A 17,237-nucleotide genomic window follows, 5' to 3' on the forward strand; every position below is an offset into this window, starting at 1 on the left:
CTTTTCTGAGACCAAACCAACCATCGCAGTTAAATTACAACAGGTAAAGATTTAAAATCTTCTTTCATACACAAGACACATGCACACCTTTAAATATTCTAAATAAACATGATAAACGAGTCTTTGCTTTTCTCACATCCATATTTCCCTCTTGGTATAAACAAATTCTGATTGGTGTAAAATTAGTTCGAAACTTAGCGCCCCCTATTTGAGAAACAATCGGGTGGATCCAACAGTTTCCAAATGGAGGGGTGTAAACATGAAACTAAATAAAAACCACTTCAATATTTGGTTTTATTACTATTAGTAGTATTAGTATTATTATTCCAATTTACATTTATTGTAAATTTTCTCCTCTTTCTTGCATGTATTGTTTAAAAAATGGGGGGGGGGGGGGGGACTTGTGAGATTGACAAAATAAGTATGTAAAAGTGTTTCAACATATAAATTATAAAATATATATACTGGCACTTTCATGAATTGAAATCAAATACAGACACTGCATCATGGATATGGATAATATTAGTTAGGTAACGTCAAATTCAGAATATAATGTCACATAAATGTGATGTAAACAGCTGTCAATTCTTTAGACTGTGCAATTTCAGCTTAATTGGCTCTTTTTGATTATTGCAATTCTTAGAATTTAAATTCCTTTTCTTGCATGTAATCTATAAAATAATAAAATATATATCTACTTTGATTGTTTTATTTCACTGACATGTAAATAAAGGGTACATTATTAATTATTTTGTAAATAAAAGGGGGAGGGTGGTACATGTCACATGCACCTGACTATCACATACTCAGGTAACACAGTACCAGAATATATATTGATAACCAATATTTTTTTAAACATAAAATTCAAACTTAGAAATTATTTCGATATAAACATATAAACATATAGCATAACGAGATGTGGGGAATTTTCTTTTCTTTTCTTCTTCTTTTTTAACAATTTGAAAATAGATGAGCATTGACTATTGGGGCGGGTGGAAGATTTTTTTTACTACAATAATTCATATGAAACATGCTTTTATGAAAGTTTTGTCATTCCCGGCAGTGTTGTTTTTTTTTTTTTTTTTTTTTTTTTTTTAATTTAATATTAACAATTAATGCCTACAATGGGGATTTACTATAGAAGTCTTCTGAATGATTTTTTTTTGTAATTCGCATCCAAGATATTATGCTTCTCAAATAACAATTGGTCATACTTAAAACATGCCCCCCCCCCTTCTCTCTCTACACATAATGATATCAATATTAACATATATAACTTGATTGTTGTATTCATGTGATTTATTATGTGTACAACAACCAATTTTTTTAAATAAGCAAACCAATCAGATTTTACCATACTGATTTATAGAGCTCACAAGAAAACAAGATCTGTGGTGGAAAGGGGTATGGACAACTGAAGAGGCGATTTCATGTACTACATGGTGAAATCCGCTTGTCACCTGAGAAGGCATGTCAGGTTATTTTGTCCTGTGCCATTTTGCATAACATTTGCAAAGATCGATGCATTCCATGCCCACAAGATCATGAAGATGATGGTGAAGATCAACAAGTTAATGTACATGTACCACACATATTTAACAACAATGGCAATGATGGTCTGAGATACCGACAACAGTTTGCAGAGACTCACTTTTGAGTTGCATTGGGAGTTGTGTATGTATTGACTGCATGTATGTAACTAGAAGTTGAAGAGTGGATCATTAAAGTACAAAATAATGAAAATGATGAGATATACATGTACTTCCCTATAAATTTTTAAACCTCATTATGACCTTGGGGTATACCATTTTAACCAATTTGAATCTAAATAATGATGTAATGATGCTTGTGTGGGTTGTGGTGGTATACATTAAACAACAACACCAATCAATGTTTAACACATGAGTTAATTTATATTTTTTCCAGCTCTGAACATATATATAACATTTACAAACAAACATACACACACACATACATACATACATACATACATACATACATATATAAAAGATAAAAAATCAACAACAAAAACTCATTTGCCAAGCACAATTTACAATCAACATCTTTACTTTAACAGTGCTTAGAAATGATAGATTATAAATGAACTTCAAATTTGGCTACTGATTTACTATATGGTATATAATTGATAAATAGATTTATCTTACTCGACTATTACTTTAAAAATCATAGACTGAATAAACTTCATATGAATATTCAAAAACTTAACAGAATGCAAAAAACATAAAATAATAACAAATATCAAATCAATGCAATGCAAAGCATACCTATGTGTGACACAGAACCTTTAATAAATATTAATCTATATACAAATAATCATATATTACCATATATTGACCACTTATCCACAGAAGGAAATTATAAAAAAAAAATGAAAATACATTGTAGTTGAATACTAATCGAACACTCCAAAATCCACACATAAATTTTTAAACTACTAAATTTTAATTTATCATGATAATTCATATTTTAAATGTACATTCAAACTGATGTAAATTTTCATTACTCTTAGTCATCCACTATCATACAAAATGCATACCATCTGAATATTCAGCAAATACATTATATACATGTACATAGATGAGATTAATGACCATAATGATTCTATAATCTATGAATAACTTAGAGATATGTACAAATTATCAAATTATACATAAATTAAAGCAGGTTAAAAATAAAGGCATGTGATAATCTTTATGAGCTACTTAAATTACAGCTTTTTTAAATAATAATATGTTTCATATAGTAATGAAATAATATATCTACTTAGGAAAACACCACACTGTCTTACAAATGTATTACATTTTGACCATGCAATTTAGCTATGGGGTTCTTGAGGGGGAAAATGCCCAAGGATGTATTGTGCCAATTTTGGTTGAAATTGGCCTAGTCATTCTAGTAAGGAAAATGAAAATGTGAAAAGTTAAAAGCCAACAACTACTTTATATGGAAAGTGAAAATTTTAACACACATATCATTAATTTCATCTATTGAGTATCTACTTATTAATGTTGAAATATGAAACATAAAAAACTTAACTTATTAATTATTAATATCTATTATGACAAACACAACAATGTCTGGTAAAGTATACTGAATTTCTATGTCTTTCAGATATCATATACAATAATAGTATGAAATCTAAATGTTTTATCAGTTACGGCATCATATTTACATGTCTATTTAATGTGAAAGAAAGAAAACATGTAGTTAATAATCAATGGTATTACAAATGGTATGGTAAATTAGAGTTTATACCTATAGCCCCAGAGGGTGACAACTGAATTTAATGATCTTGCTGGAGAGGATTTAAAAAAAAAATTCTTTGTTTATAATATATCCATGTTCTATGTAAAATTTTATCATAGATTCTAGCCCACCCTTAAAACCAGGTTCCTTGATGGTCCTACAGCTGTTATATGATTCTGCACTACAATAGATTGCTTGCTTGTTAATATTACTAACCATGGCCTTGTTGTTCTTGAAAAGATTTACAAAATATTTCCCATGTATAAAAAAAATGATCTATTCATGTGGCCCAACTGTGTGCCAACAGACAATGGACAGAGTTTGATCAGATTTAAAAGGTCACTTGAACCTTTCACTCAGATGAGATAAGAACATGTACATATAGTACATCAATTAAAATGCTTTTAAATATAAACAAGAGGCCCAGGGGCCACATTGCATTATGTCAGGAAGCTTTCATGTAAATCTCAGCTTTTCTAGTTCAGTGGTTCTTGAGAAGATTTTTAAAGATTTATCCTACATATTAGTATGTAAAACTTTGATCCCTTATTGTGGCCCCATCCAATCCCTGGGGGCCATGATTTGAACAAACTTAAATCTGCACTATGTCAGGAAGCTTTCATGAAAATTTCAGCTTTTCTGACCCAATGGTTCTTGAGAAGATTTTTAAATGACCCCACTCTATTTTTGCATTTTTGTGATTGTCTCCCCTTTGAAAGGGACATGGCCCTTCATTTGAACAAACCTGAAAGCCCTTCACCTAAGAATGCTTTGTGGCAAGTTTGGTTGAAATTGGCCCAGTGGTTCTTGAGAGGAAGATGAAAAATGTGAAAAGTTTACGACGACGACATACAACGGACAAATTTTGATCAGAAAAGCTCACTTGAGCCTTCGGCTCAGGTGAGCTAATAAAATTCATTCCTCTTGCTTTAGTTTTTTTTATCTTTAATTCCATATACTGGACTTCCAGTTCCAACTTCCTGCAAATTAGCTCCTCGATTCTCCTTTTCAAATCAGGCTGACTGCTTCTATTTTCAGAGGCCTGCAAACTTGTAGTCATGGATGTTAATGGTAGTGAAGGCTCTTGTACAGATGCGGCGACTAGAGGGCTAGAGTTGAGAATGAGGGGATCCATACCAGGAGGTCCCTCAAAGACATTGATTCCCCTGTGATGAAAAGAGATTAATTAAATGCTTACTTAGTATTCTCCTTTCTATATCTTCTGCAGCTCTTTTGAATTATTAAATTATATGATTGCATTGAATGTTTATTACAATGAATGTTATTCTTTTTTATGTTGATGTTCATATTCTATACAAATCGAATTAATACAGAAAAGACAATTCTGTCATTGAAAAAATTGAAGCTAATTTACCCCAAATTCTAACATTTGAATATACACAACATGACTGAGGTTGATTATATGATGAATTTAATGATTATTTTAATAATTGTTTTTTATTATAATTATTTAGATGTTAATAAAAAGATAATAATAATAATCCATTCATATAAATGGAATTACAAAGATACAAAGAACAATTCTATCATGACAGATTTCAAGTAATTTCATCTATCCTTGCAGTGCATGAATCACTGCATTCATGTACATATAATAATTAATGATGATGATGAATTATGACAGATAACTACATACAATACAATATAAGTGAATATGTAGACAAATTTTCTTGTATTTACTCACACTGGTTGACTCCCTTCTCCAATGTTTAATATCTGCAAGAGAGAGGAGTCAATCCCACCATCAATCCCACTGAGGCAAGCATTATCCTCTCCTACCACACCACACACTGTTGTGGCAACTGCGCTGAGAGGTTTTGGTGGTGGGCCCCCGCCTAAAATATATTCATATACTATAAAGAATATTCCTAGATGCCATAGTAAATTACTGTGAGTGAAAATACATGTAGTAAATATTGTTCCAAACTGTTAAAGATTAGTACATTTATAGTAATGTTGATATCCTGTGGGGCACCTCAAAATATTTTCATTGGAGTTATCCCCCTTTTCTCACCTTGGAAACGTAAACAATATTCAGACAAGCACGGAAGTAGTCAAGTCATAAGGCAACAGTTTGCTAAGTGCTTTACCTACTTCATAATGATATTTATAGTCAAATTCGATGCATAAGAAGACCGCTTTTCTTTGGTATATACCAATGTTGACAGATTTAAATAAAGCTTTACGCAAGTTCAACAAGTGTGCATGTACACACGCACATATTTATATATATAGACAGTTTAAGTATCTAAGTTCTATCAATAATAACCAACCTGTCCCAGTCACAACTCTTCTGTGATCTGAGATTTCAGATTTAGATTTGGAGAAGACGTTGTGCCACTTCTTCTCCACTTCCACCGCTGTCCTAGCTGGACCCACCCCCATCGCGGCTAGTCTTTCGGCAATACTTTGCCAAGTGCGGTGCTTCATCTCGGAGGTTAAAGTGGGCCCTAATTTCCCCCTCAGGATATGCTTGTTCTCTTCTACTAACGAAGCCAAGGCAAGCGTTTCATCAGCATTCCAATTAGGCTTTCTTTTCGTCTGCTTGGATTCCATGATGTTGTTGTTGACATCACTATCCTCAACTTTTTACCTCTTTTGCTGGAGAGTGCGGTAAAAATTCCGGGAAATCGTTCGCGTTGCCATAGAATTTCTACTTAAGTGTTTCATTTTTCTAAGATTGAAACTTAGTTAAGAATTATGCTTAACATTTTTATGAATTAATACTTAAGTATTTTTCTTAGCTAAGAATTTTTTTACTACTTAAGTATGAGATCTAAGAATTTTCTTAGAATCTTTATGAATCCCGGCCCAGGTGGACTGGTTTCTTTTGTGTCAAGTGCATATGGAGGTAGTGCAAGCGACAGACAGGTCTTTGCTCAACAATTGTGATCCATATGATAGTATTATGGCTGATAAGGGATTTAATGTCCAAGACATTTTCGCACCAAGAATAATAACCATAAATGTCCCTACTTTTTTAAAAAAGGAAAACCGCCTCTGATCAAAAATCATCATTGTGACTTTTTGTCCTGCGACTTTTTGTCCAACCGATTTTGTTACTTTTTGTCCTGTGACTTTTTGTCTTGTGACTTTCCGTCCGTATACATGTACCTAGGGGATGTTCTTCCTTTTCTCCAAGCATATTTTGCAAATTATACTTTTAATTTAAATTGAAAATGTTTCTTGACAGGCTGGTTCCCCAATCCTCCCACTTTTTGTCGCTGAGCAGTCAAATACTCATGTCGTAATGCATAATAGAATTCATTTTTTTTTTTTTTCATTTCAGAAAAGTCGGAACTTAACAACCTCCCCCCTCCAAAAAAAAATTCAACCGAAAGCGAATTTTCGTGTTCATGAAATTCTTTTTATTGGCTTGTCAGCTATATTTTAGATAAGATTGTGAATTATATTTCTGTCAACCCTCCCTTTCAAAACCCATCCTAAGTGTCTGTAAAATACTGATTGTGATTATTGTATCATCTGCACTCCTGCACTACGCCTTACTGTATATATGTTATTTATGAAATTGTATACAATAAGATATAAGTCCTACGTAACAAAGTGCATTGATGCTCTTTAAATGTAATTGTATCACATTTTAATTAATTAATGCTAATATTTATATTATGGTGCGTGTTTTGCGATATAGTGAAACAAATGGTTTACTTCATGATATGATAATGGAACGCTTGAATTATGGTATTGATCGCTGTAGACATGCTCTTGGAAATATTTAGTAAACCAATTGCAATAGGATATATTTTTATTTTCTTCAATAACATTTCTACTTTGGCTATTTTTTTTAAAAGATATGCTAATTTTATACATATATTTCGGGCCATAAGATTGAAAACAAATGATTTGTGAACGAAAACTCGATCAGGGGAATACTGAAGCAGATTTTGCAGGCAGGTTTGATTTGGCTCCTTTGCTGTCATGCCACCAACTCCAAAATATTTTATTCTCGGGTCTGCTTCGGTAGATCTTCCGAGACGCGAGACAAAAGACGATCCAAAAGACGGCAGCTTTTATGATGATATTAAACAGTGTACATACATGTACCTATCATATTATTGACTGACTGTAAAGAGTGAGATTCACTCAAAGTACTGCTCATTTTTACGTAGTTCCTTGTCATGAATTTGATATAAGAAAATTGTAATTTTATGATGTATGAAAAATGATTCAAATAAATGTTCCTAATTAGAACCAGGATCATGAAAATATTTCAACTTTTAAAGTCATAATTAATATATACATTGTGCTGAAATTATGAACCTTTCAAACCATTTACAACTTTACAAATTACAAAAAGTCACGGCCAATATGACCATGGGCAAATTTTATGAAAGTAGGACAAAATGTCACAATTTTATAAAAAAAAAAAAAAGAAAAAAGAAAAAAGAAAAAAAAAAAAAAAAAGAAGGACCAAGTCGGCGTCGGTGGCCTAGTGGTTAGGCCGTCAGACTCTCGACCGAAAGGTCGTGGGTTCGAGTCCTGGTCGCGGCAGGGCTGACGTTGTGTCCTTGAGAAAGGTACTTTACATGAATTTCCTCACTCCACCCAAGTGTAAAAGGGGTACCTGGCTATAGACAGTGAAAGATATTGTTAGAATGTTAGTGCTCTAGCGCTTGTAATGGCAGCTTGCACTGTATGCTTCCTAGGAGGCTGAGAAAGTTCTAGATTGATATAAGGTCTGCCGGGGTAATAATGTACATTGATAATTGTAAAGCGCTTTGAGCAGCATACGCTGGATAAGGCGCTATATAAAACCAATCATTATTATTATTAAGTCACAATTAGAATTTTATGATAGTAGAACAAAATGTCACAGGACAAAAAGTCACAGTTTGTAAGAAAATAAATAAGATTTTTGATATATATTTGAAAACATACATGTATCTGTTCTTTTTGTAAAGTTTAAGAAAATATATATGCAAAATTTATATTTTCTATGAGATTTTGATAATAATTATAAAATTGTTATTCCTTTTATCATATTTATTGTAAAATATCATTTTTATTTTTAAAAAGAGAGCTTTCTTATTTAGATAAAATAAAAATAAGTTGGATGATCATTTGGTTTAGTATACTTCATATTACATGTAATGATTGTCAAAACAAAATCTGATGACATAATTATGGTTGGCTTCCTTTCACTCCAGATCATTGTCAAAACAAAAAGTAAGTGAACTATCATATAATAATTGCTACATAAACAAGTTAAATGATTTTTTCCTCTCTTATTATCTAATAATGAACATTTAATAATGAACTAAAGGTGCTAAATATGGCAAAACAAACACCAATAATGATGACATGTATTCCCTTCTACCTCCTATCCACTGTAAGAAATGTCTGGTGTCTGAACAACAGCTTTAGTGAGCATTTGGGTACCACCTGTTATTATTAGCTTAAAGGTATATATGGGGTCTCATTTGCTAAGTCATTTTTGTGACTTTTCCTACATATTTTGTGACTTTCTGTCCAGTGACGTTTATCCTATGACTTTTTGTCCGTATACCAAACATGTATTCTATTCTGACTAATTTTGTGAAACTGAAACGTGTCCTTTGTAAGCAATTATAGTTGGGGCATAAGTGAAAACATATACGTTGACCTTGAAAATAAATAAATAGATATTAGGTAAATAAAGAAGAAAAAGCCGCCAGACGTTAGTTTTGTTGTCTTATGGTTTTTATTGGGAATAAGAAGGGTGGAACGATCCCTCATGCCTGCTGGTTCCTATACACGTCCCTGCTATATGTATATAGAGTCTAGTTGGTTAAATGTTAACACAAAAACAATTATCTCGTATTAGGAAAGTCGTCCACTTTTGTACAAAAATACCCAAAGTAAACCTCCCAAGTTGTATACAGTAGATGTGTGGTTGTTCGCATATCGGTAATAATTTGAATTCAGATAATCAGAAAATATATTTGAAATAAAAGAGTGTGAGAGAAGAAAAATACTATGCAAAATAAATAAATGAATGATGAAACAATGTTGAATATCGTTCTTAATTTGGTTGAGTGGTACTTGTAATTACATGTATACGATTACGAAGGTTGGTCACGGTAGAATAACCTGGTGTTTACAGGTAATTGTTTACACTTGCACGTTAATCCAAGTTTAAGACATCTAGCTGTGCCTTGTTCACACCTGTTATCATGTGATTAAAATATAAAAGATGACTTAAGAATTGTTATGGAGATAACACTATTGTAAATATGCTTTGAATAAAAAGCCATTGTTTTCAAGTTGTTTATTCGTTATTAGATATCTTAGACATAATCTAGAAATCTTATGCATTAAAATATCAATTTTGGAGTTTTATAATACAAGTTAATTTGTATCTTTCAAGTTATGATGTGCATACGAAACAGAAAACTGAGAAGGGGGTGTATTATTACTATATGGATTTAAAACCAATGGGGCACCGCTTCGAGTTAAACACCACGCATGCGCAGAAGTCGGTGATTCGAGTAGTTCTTTCCCTATATATTCTATTAAGAGCGACTCTGGTCACCAGCGACAGCCACCACGGTTACACCGGTTAAGTAAAGTTGTGTAAAATTCTTGAGCAATAAGATAACAACAAAAAATGGTGCTTAAATTGTCCGATTACGGAAACCGTAAATTGTGTACATGTGTGTATGTGGGGAGGGGGGGGGGGGCTAGTAATCTGAAACTGTCTCAATTCCTCCTTCCGACTTCAATTTCTTAAATCGCACAATGGGTAGGTCGCTACAAATTTCAAGCTTTCATATTACACCCTCTCCTATTCTACTTCCCTGTAATCAATATTTAAGGATGTAAAACTTCGGTGTCAAATGCAACTAGTTCATGAAAAAAGACTAATATCAATCTAAACAGAAATGACTTAACGATCATTTGCTTTTATTCATATACGCTATCGATTGTTAAAATCTTTAATTGATATATGAAATAATGAAATTTTTTAGATGCATTAGATAATGAAAGCAGCAGAGAGAGAGAGGGGGGGGGGCTCTCGAACAGAAAGTCACAGGACAGAAAGTCACAAAATCCGTAGGACAAAACGTCACTGGACCAAAAGTCACAAAAAAGTCACAGAAGTGCTCACTAAAGCTGTTCAGACACCAGACATTTCTTACAGTGGATGGGAGGTAGAAGGGAATACATGTCATCATTCTTATTGGTGTTTGTTTTGCCACATTTAGCACTTTCAGTTCATTATTAGATGTTCATTATTAGATAATAAGAAAGGAAAAATCATTAACTTGTTTATGTAGCAATTATGATATGACAGTTCACTTACTTCCTGTTTTGACAATAATCTGGAGTGAAAGGAAGCCAACCATAATTTTGCCATCAGATTTTGTTTTGACAATCATTAATATGTACATGTAGTATACTAAACCAAATGATCATAAAGCTTATTTTTATTTAATCTCTTTTTAAAAATAAAAAAGATATTTTACAATAAATATGATAAAAGGAATAACAATTTTATGATTATTATCAAAATCTCAAAGAAAATATAAATTTTGCATATAATGTATATTTTCTTAAACTTCACAAACAGAACAGATATATTTTAATATATATATAAAAATCAATACTTTTTATTTTCTTATAAACTGTTACTTTTTGTCCTGTGACATTTTGTCCTGTGACATTTTGTCCTACATTGTACTTTCATAAAATTTCTTATTGTGACTTTTCGTCCATGGTCATTTTTTCCGTGACTTTTTGTTTGTGGCTTTTTGTCCTATGACCTTCTGTCCTACATTCAGAGAGAGCATTGGTAATCATTGATTATAATATTCATGAATGTATGCAGATACGGGAATTCACGAAGTACAATGCATTATGAATAAGAATAGGAGATCGGATCAACGTAACTATAAAAAGCAGCATCAACAAATCTTCACAATCGTGAGAGTGGACTACTAATACCCCACCCCAAAAATTTCAGTCCCAGGGGTAGGGGTCTTCGATGATTTCGAACCCGATGTTTATTCACTAAGTGTAATGATTTATTTAAAAAAGTTGGAGGAGCGGATCTTCATAACAAAAGAGAGTAACATCACCATTTTTTCACAGTGGTGGGAGAAGACCACTAATACCATACCCTTAAAATTTCAGCCCCCGGGGTAGGGGTCTTCGATGACTCCTAACCCGATGTTTATCCACTAAGTCCAATGCATTATGCATAAAAATTGGAGGAGTGGATCTCCGTAACTAGAGAGAGTAACATCACCATTTCTTCACAGTGGTGGGAGAGGACCACTAATACCCTTACCCTAAAATTTCAGTCCCCGAGGTAGGGGTCTTCGATGATTTCGAACCCGATGTTTATTCACTTAGTGTAATGCGTTATTAAAAAAGTTGGAGGTGCGGATCTCCATCACTAAAGAGAGTAACATCACCATTTCTTCTTAGTGGTGGGAAAGGACCACTAATACCCTTCCCCCAAAATTTCAGTCCCCGGGGTAGTGGTCTTCGATGATTCCGAACCCGACGTTTATTCACTTAGTGTAATGCATTATGCATAAAAATTGTAGGGGGGATCTCCGTAACTAGAGAGATTAACATCACCATTTCTTCACAGTGGTGGGAGAGAACCACTAACACCCTTCTCCCAAAATTTCATTCCCCTGGGTAGGGGTCTTCGATGATTCCGAACCCGATGTTCATTCACTTAGTGTAAAGCATCATGCATAAAAATTGGAAGGGCGGATCTCCGTAACCAGAGAGAGTAACATCACCATTTCTTCATAGTGGTGGGAGAGGACCACTAATGCCATACCCCCAAAATTTCAGTGCCCGGGGTAGGTGTCTTCGATGATTCCGAACCCGATGTTTATTCACTAAGTGTAATGCGTTATTCAAAACTGTCGGAGTAGCGGATCTCCTTAACTAAAGAGAGTAACATCACCATTTCTTCATAGTGGTGGAAGAGTACCACTAATACCCTTCCCCCAAAATTTCAGTCCCCGGAGTTGGGGTCTTCGATGATTCCGAACCAGATGTTTATTCACTTAGTGTATGCATTATGCATGAAAATTGGAGGGGCGGATCTCCGTAACTAGAGTGAGTAATGATTTCGGTCACGTGACACAGAACAGGGTAGACGTGTTTTCGCCTTGCTCCTGTGTTTTTGACTATTGTCGCCGTTTTTCGGAACTTTGAACATTCTGTTCAATGTGAGTGTATATATGTGATATTTTTCTTTCTTTTTCCAAAATTGGATTTGTATATATTTTCTATACTGGTCGTACGAAGTACGAAGTGAGTGATTATCACCTGAGTTCACCTGTATCGTTTGTAAACTGCCCAACATGGTCGAACAGCTCGATAGAACTGTAGTGGTCCTGGAGGTGCTAGGCACGAATTGCCTTGCCACCTCCGATTACGTAGTACAATGATCACACGCCTGCTGTGACGTGTACAGCTCCTCGCTCTCTCTTGTCTGTTAACTGTCGACTAGGACAGACGTGTTTCTGTCAGCTTACTATTGTATTGTATATTGTAATTGCGGGCACTGGAATAAATGGGGATTATTTTACCGTAGTGTTTCTCTGTTCCGCCATCACCGCACTTGGGTTTAAGTTAATGTAGAGAAACGCTATAGAACGATAAAACCGTTATACCTGAAGGACTCTGATGTTCAGTGCTGTGACGATAATCGGGTTACTGATTTCATGCTAATGGAGCGTGTGATGGAAGTTATTGGCAACTCACTCCACTGCCTTCAGCTTGACAGGAACCTATGGCGTATATATGTGAAAACCCCAAATAGTAGGGGAAAACTGCTTAAGGAGGGTATATCCACACAAAGCATTTCCTTGTCATTTTTTTTTTTTATACAAACCCGTATTCTTCAGGAAATCACGACCCTACAGTCAACACATTGAAAATTCGCCTTTGCGGATTACCTCTCTCCATCGACGAGTCTGCCGTGATCGAGCTTTTGGATAAGCTTGGTGTCAAGTTAAGAAGCAAAATCCTGTATGAAAAAATACGGCATCCTGTGACAAACAAAATGACAAGCATTCTCAATGGGAACCGCTTTGTGTATATAGAACCCCTTGAGAACGGAAAAGTTTTACCTCGAGTAAATTACTGCGCAGGAATTCGCTGCCTATTGTTCCACTACGGTCAACCTAAAATTCAGAGAAATCTTACCTGTAACCAATGCTGGGAAACGGGGCATACTGCGAAAAACTGTAAAAACACACCTAGATGTAGAGTCTGTAAAACCACTGGTCACAAACCAGGAGATTCAAAATGCATTTCTTATCAAATTCAAGAAAATGTTGTATCTTTCAATGGTGAGAACAATATTCTGTCAAATTTTTTCCCATGCGAACTCAATGTATTTGGAGTACAGCATAAATCCGTGGAACACGCTTTCCAATATTCCAAAGCTTTAAGATGTGGGGACCAGGATGCTGCCAAATCAATTCACAATGCTACAGATGCGCTTTCCGCTAAACGCATTGGTGATAAAGTGAAAGTCAATGATCAATGGAACGAATCCTCTGAGGATGTTATGAAAGAAATAATAGAAAATAAATGCATTCAAGTGGAGAGATTCAGAGAAAAGCTCAGATTGTTAAAAAGGATACCCTGTTCGTCGAGTCTACTTTTAATGACAAGTGGGGGACAGGACTGGACCAGACAGGTACCCAAAACACGAAACCATCTGACTGGCCCGGACAGAATCTCTTAGGACAAATCATTGGTAAAGTGGCCCAAAAAAATCAGAAAACGCAAAAAGAGCGACCAATGGAGTCAGCCCAAGCCAAGTTTTAGGAACCAGAAAAGGCACGGTAAATCCCAGAAAAATATCGCCGAAATGTTCCGCTCTTTGCGCGCTGAAACGGAAGTCGAATCCACGTCAGGATGCGATGCTTCATCGGAAAATGACTCTGACCCTGGTGAATCCGCGAATGGATAGACTCCGAACTTATGCCCAGTACACGTATAAAAGATACGAACTTGAACGGACTGAACTAGGGACTGGATTTTGAAATTGCGGTAATGATGTTTAGATACATTAGTACTACCAATTGTTGTTTAACGTACTTAATTGTATTATATAATAATTTCATCATATTGACACTATATGGACACTATACATCATGGAAAAGATAAATTTTATATCAGTAAATGTTAGGGGTCTAAATACTGATGTTAAAAGGAATAAGTTATATTCATGGCTATTAGAAACGAAAATAGAAATTGTAGTTTTACAAGAAACACATTTTGTTAAAAAGTATGAAAGCAAATATAATCTGGTTGGAAAGGAAAATCATTCCATAACTACAGCGACTCAGTATTTAGTAAAGGGGTCTCAATTTTATTTAGAGAAAATCTTGATATTGAAGTTTTGAATGTTAAAAGGTCTTTAGATGGTAGAAAAATTCTTTTAAATGTTGATATAAAGGGTAGTATATTTTCTATTGTTAATATATACGAGTTATAAAAGATGTGATTTTTTCAAGAATTTAAAGTTTTATTTCAAAAAATTGTTTAAATGACAACATAATTCTCTGTGGAGATTTCAACTGTTAATTAAATGATAAACATGACAAAAGTATAGATTCGCTTAATAATATAGTAAATAGTTTTGATTTAATTGATTTCTGGAAAAGAAATTATCCCGACATGTGTGGTCTAACATGGTGTGATGCTGATAATAATCCAAAAAGTCGGATAGATTATGTTTTCATTAATGATAACTTTTGTCCCAAATTTAGCGGAATGATAATAAGAAAAATTCCAGGCACTCACTCCAAGGGATCTCGAATGTCTGATCATAGATTTTTAAAATTTCACTTTTTAATTTCAAACGATAAGAGAGGACCAGGGTACTGGAAATTAAACGTATCACACTTACAAGATGAGAAATATAAAAACGGAATTAAAAACGTCATAAACAACATTGACAATTCATTAAACCCAATTGATAAATGGGAACAAATTAAACGCGCAGTAAAAGAATTTTCGATAAATTTTTCAATATTTAAACAAAGATCGGTTAAAAAAAGGATTAAAGCAATTGAGGAAGAAATTGAAAAATTAGAAACTGGGAGACCCGAAGACTTAAATTACAAAAAACTTAAAACTCTAGAAGTAGAGCTAGATTGTATTTATGATAAAAAATCTAAAGGCTCACAAATAAGATCAAAAGCTAAATGGAGAGAAAAGTACTTCTTATTTCTTAAACTTAGAAAAACAGCATCAATCCTCAAATGTCATTACAGAAATTCTAAACTCAAACAATAAAAAGATAAACAAACCTAATAAAATATATGGGGAAATGGTTGATTTTTATCAAAATTTATATGCTAGTAAAAACTTAGATGATGAAATCATTGACAGTTATTTGTCGGAAGTAAATATACCACTATTAAGTGATGAAAATAAAAACATGTTGGAACTTTTCCCAACTTTCGAAGAATGTACGGAGGCGGTTTCTAATATGAAAAGTGATAAATCACCTGGTCTCGATGGTTTGCCTAATGAATTTTACCAAATTTTCTGGAATGAAATTGGACCATATTTTTATGATGCTCTAAAAGAGATTTTTAATAATGAAACAATGACACATACTCAAAGATTATCAGTAATATCGTTGGTTTTTAAAAAGGGAGCAAAGAATCAACTTAAAAATTATAGACCGATAAGTTTGACAAATACTGACTATAAAATAATTGCCATTATTTTTGCTAAAAGACTGCAAAAAGTTTTATCAGGTATAATTAATGAAAACCAAACTGCTTATATTAAAGGACGTTATATTGGGGAGAATGCAAGACTCCTACTAGACATATTTGAATATTGTAAAACTGAAAATTTGGAAGGAATATTACTATTATTAGATTTTGAAAAAGCATTCGATTCTGTGGAATGGAATTTTCTTTTTAAAGTGTTGAATAAATTCAATATAGGAAATAATTTTATCAAATGGACTAAAATTCTATATACAGAACCAATCTTTAAAAATGAAAAATAATGGATGGCTTTCTAAAATATGCTCGATGACAAGGGGGATTAGACAAGGGTGTCCCCTATCAGCCCTCCTTTTTCTTTTTGTAGCAGAAATCTTAGCGATTAGAATAAAAAAAACAATAACAGCATTAACGGTGTTGTGATAAATAATTCTGAAATAAAGAGTATACAGCACGCAGACGATTTAACAGTTGCGGTAAATAATGAAATTTCTATGAAAAATGCCCTAGATGAAATAAATAAATTCTGTGAAAGTGCTGGCTTTAAAATTAATATCAACAAAACTGAATGTATTTTGCTTGGAAGATTGAAAAATCAGTTTGAAGAACTTTCTGGTATTAGAGTTACAAGTAAAGCGGTCAAGTGTCTAGGCATTTTTTTAGGTCACGATAAAGAAGAATGTTACAATAAAAATTGGAAGAGAATATATAATGAAATGGTTGTATATGATATTTTTATGATTTCGAAAAATATTTGATATTATGTATTTTCATATAAATTATATATATGCCTTATATAAAATAATATTATAATAAAACACATTCAATCCAATGGGCCCCTGGCACCATTGGTGAAAATTAGAGGGGGTATCCGAGGATATTTTATCCCAAATAGTATGTATACTTTTTAATAAATGATGAAAATTAAAAAAAAAAAAAAAAATAGAGAGAGTAACATCACCATTTCTCTCATATCTACGTATGTAAGATACAGATATTCTATGAAAGAAAGGTATGTAAGATATTTCTATCTTTCATATCACGTGACGTTTATCTTACATATCCCGTGACGTCATAATCAATACACAACTAGCTTGCAACTTACCTCGCCTCGATTGACGAACACTATAGCGCGTATAGCGTCTGCAAAGCTCTTGTACAAAAAATGACAGATTGTAATGTCCCTGATAATCTCCAGGTGTATGTGACCGGACACAAAAA

The 17,237-nt window shown here is 33.5% G+C and overlaps 1 protein-coding gene and 1 long non-coding RNA gene across 2 annotated transcripts; one reads left to right on the forward strand and one right to left on the reverse strand.

Moving 5' to 3' along the window:
- Positions 1-402: 402 nt before the first annotated feature.
- Positions 403-4,562, forward strand: LOC125661147 (uncharacterized). The gene is made up of 2 exons (XR_008802849.1): positions 403-1,674; positions 4,306-4,562. It is a non-coding gene; the product is annotated as an uncharacterized LOC125661147 (long non-coding RNA).
- LOC125676275 (uncharacterized) lies at positions 1,888-6,099 on the reverse strand. Its single transcript, XM_056164602.1, has 3 exons — positions 5,562-6,099; positions 4,973-5,123; positions 1,888-4,433 (listed from the first exon to the last, which is right to left on the reverse strand). The coding sequence occupies exons 1-3, from the start codon at positions 5,842-5,844 to the stop codon at positions 4,028-4,030; spliced, it is 840 nt and encodes a 279-aa protein (XP_056020577.1). The 5' UTR covers positions 5,845-6,099; the 3' UTR covers positions 1,888-4,027.
- Positions 6,100-17,237: the final 11,138 nt, after the last annotated feature.

This window comes from Ostrea edulis, chromosome 1, assembly GCF_947568905.1.
Source record: "Ostrea edulis chromosome 1, xbOstEdul1.1, whole genome shotgun sequence".
NCBI lineage: Eukaryota > Metazoa > Mollusca > Bivalvia > Ostreida > Ostreidae > Ostrea > Ostrea edulis.

Bases quoted from the DNA above. Each gene is read 5' to 3' on its own strand.
- LOC125676275 (XM_056164602.1), bottom strand. From the start codon at position 5,844: ATGGAATCCAAGCAGACGAAAAGAAAGCCTAATTGGAATGCTGATGAA. The intron at 5,124-5,561 runs GTTGGTTATTAT...AATATATTTTAG, and splicing joins AAGAGTTGTGACTGGGACAG to GCGGGGGCCCACCACCAAAA. The intron at 4,434-4,972 runs GTGAGTAAATAC...TTTTCATCACAG, and splicing joins GGAGAAGGGAGTCAACCAGT to GGGAATCAATGTCTTTGAGG.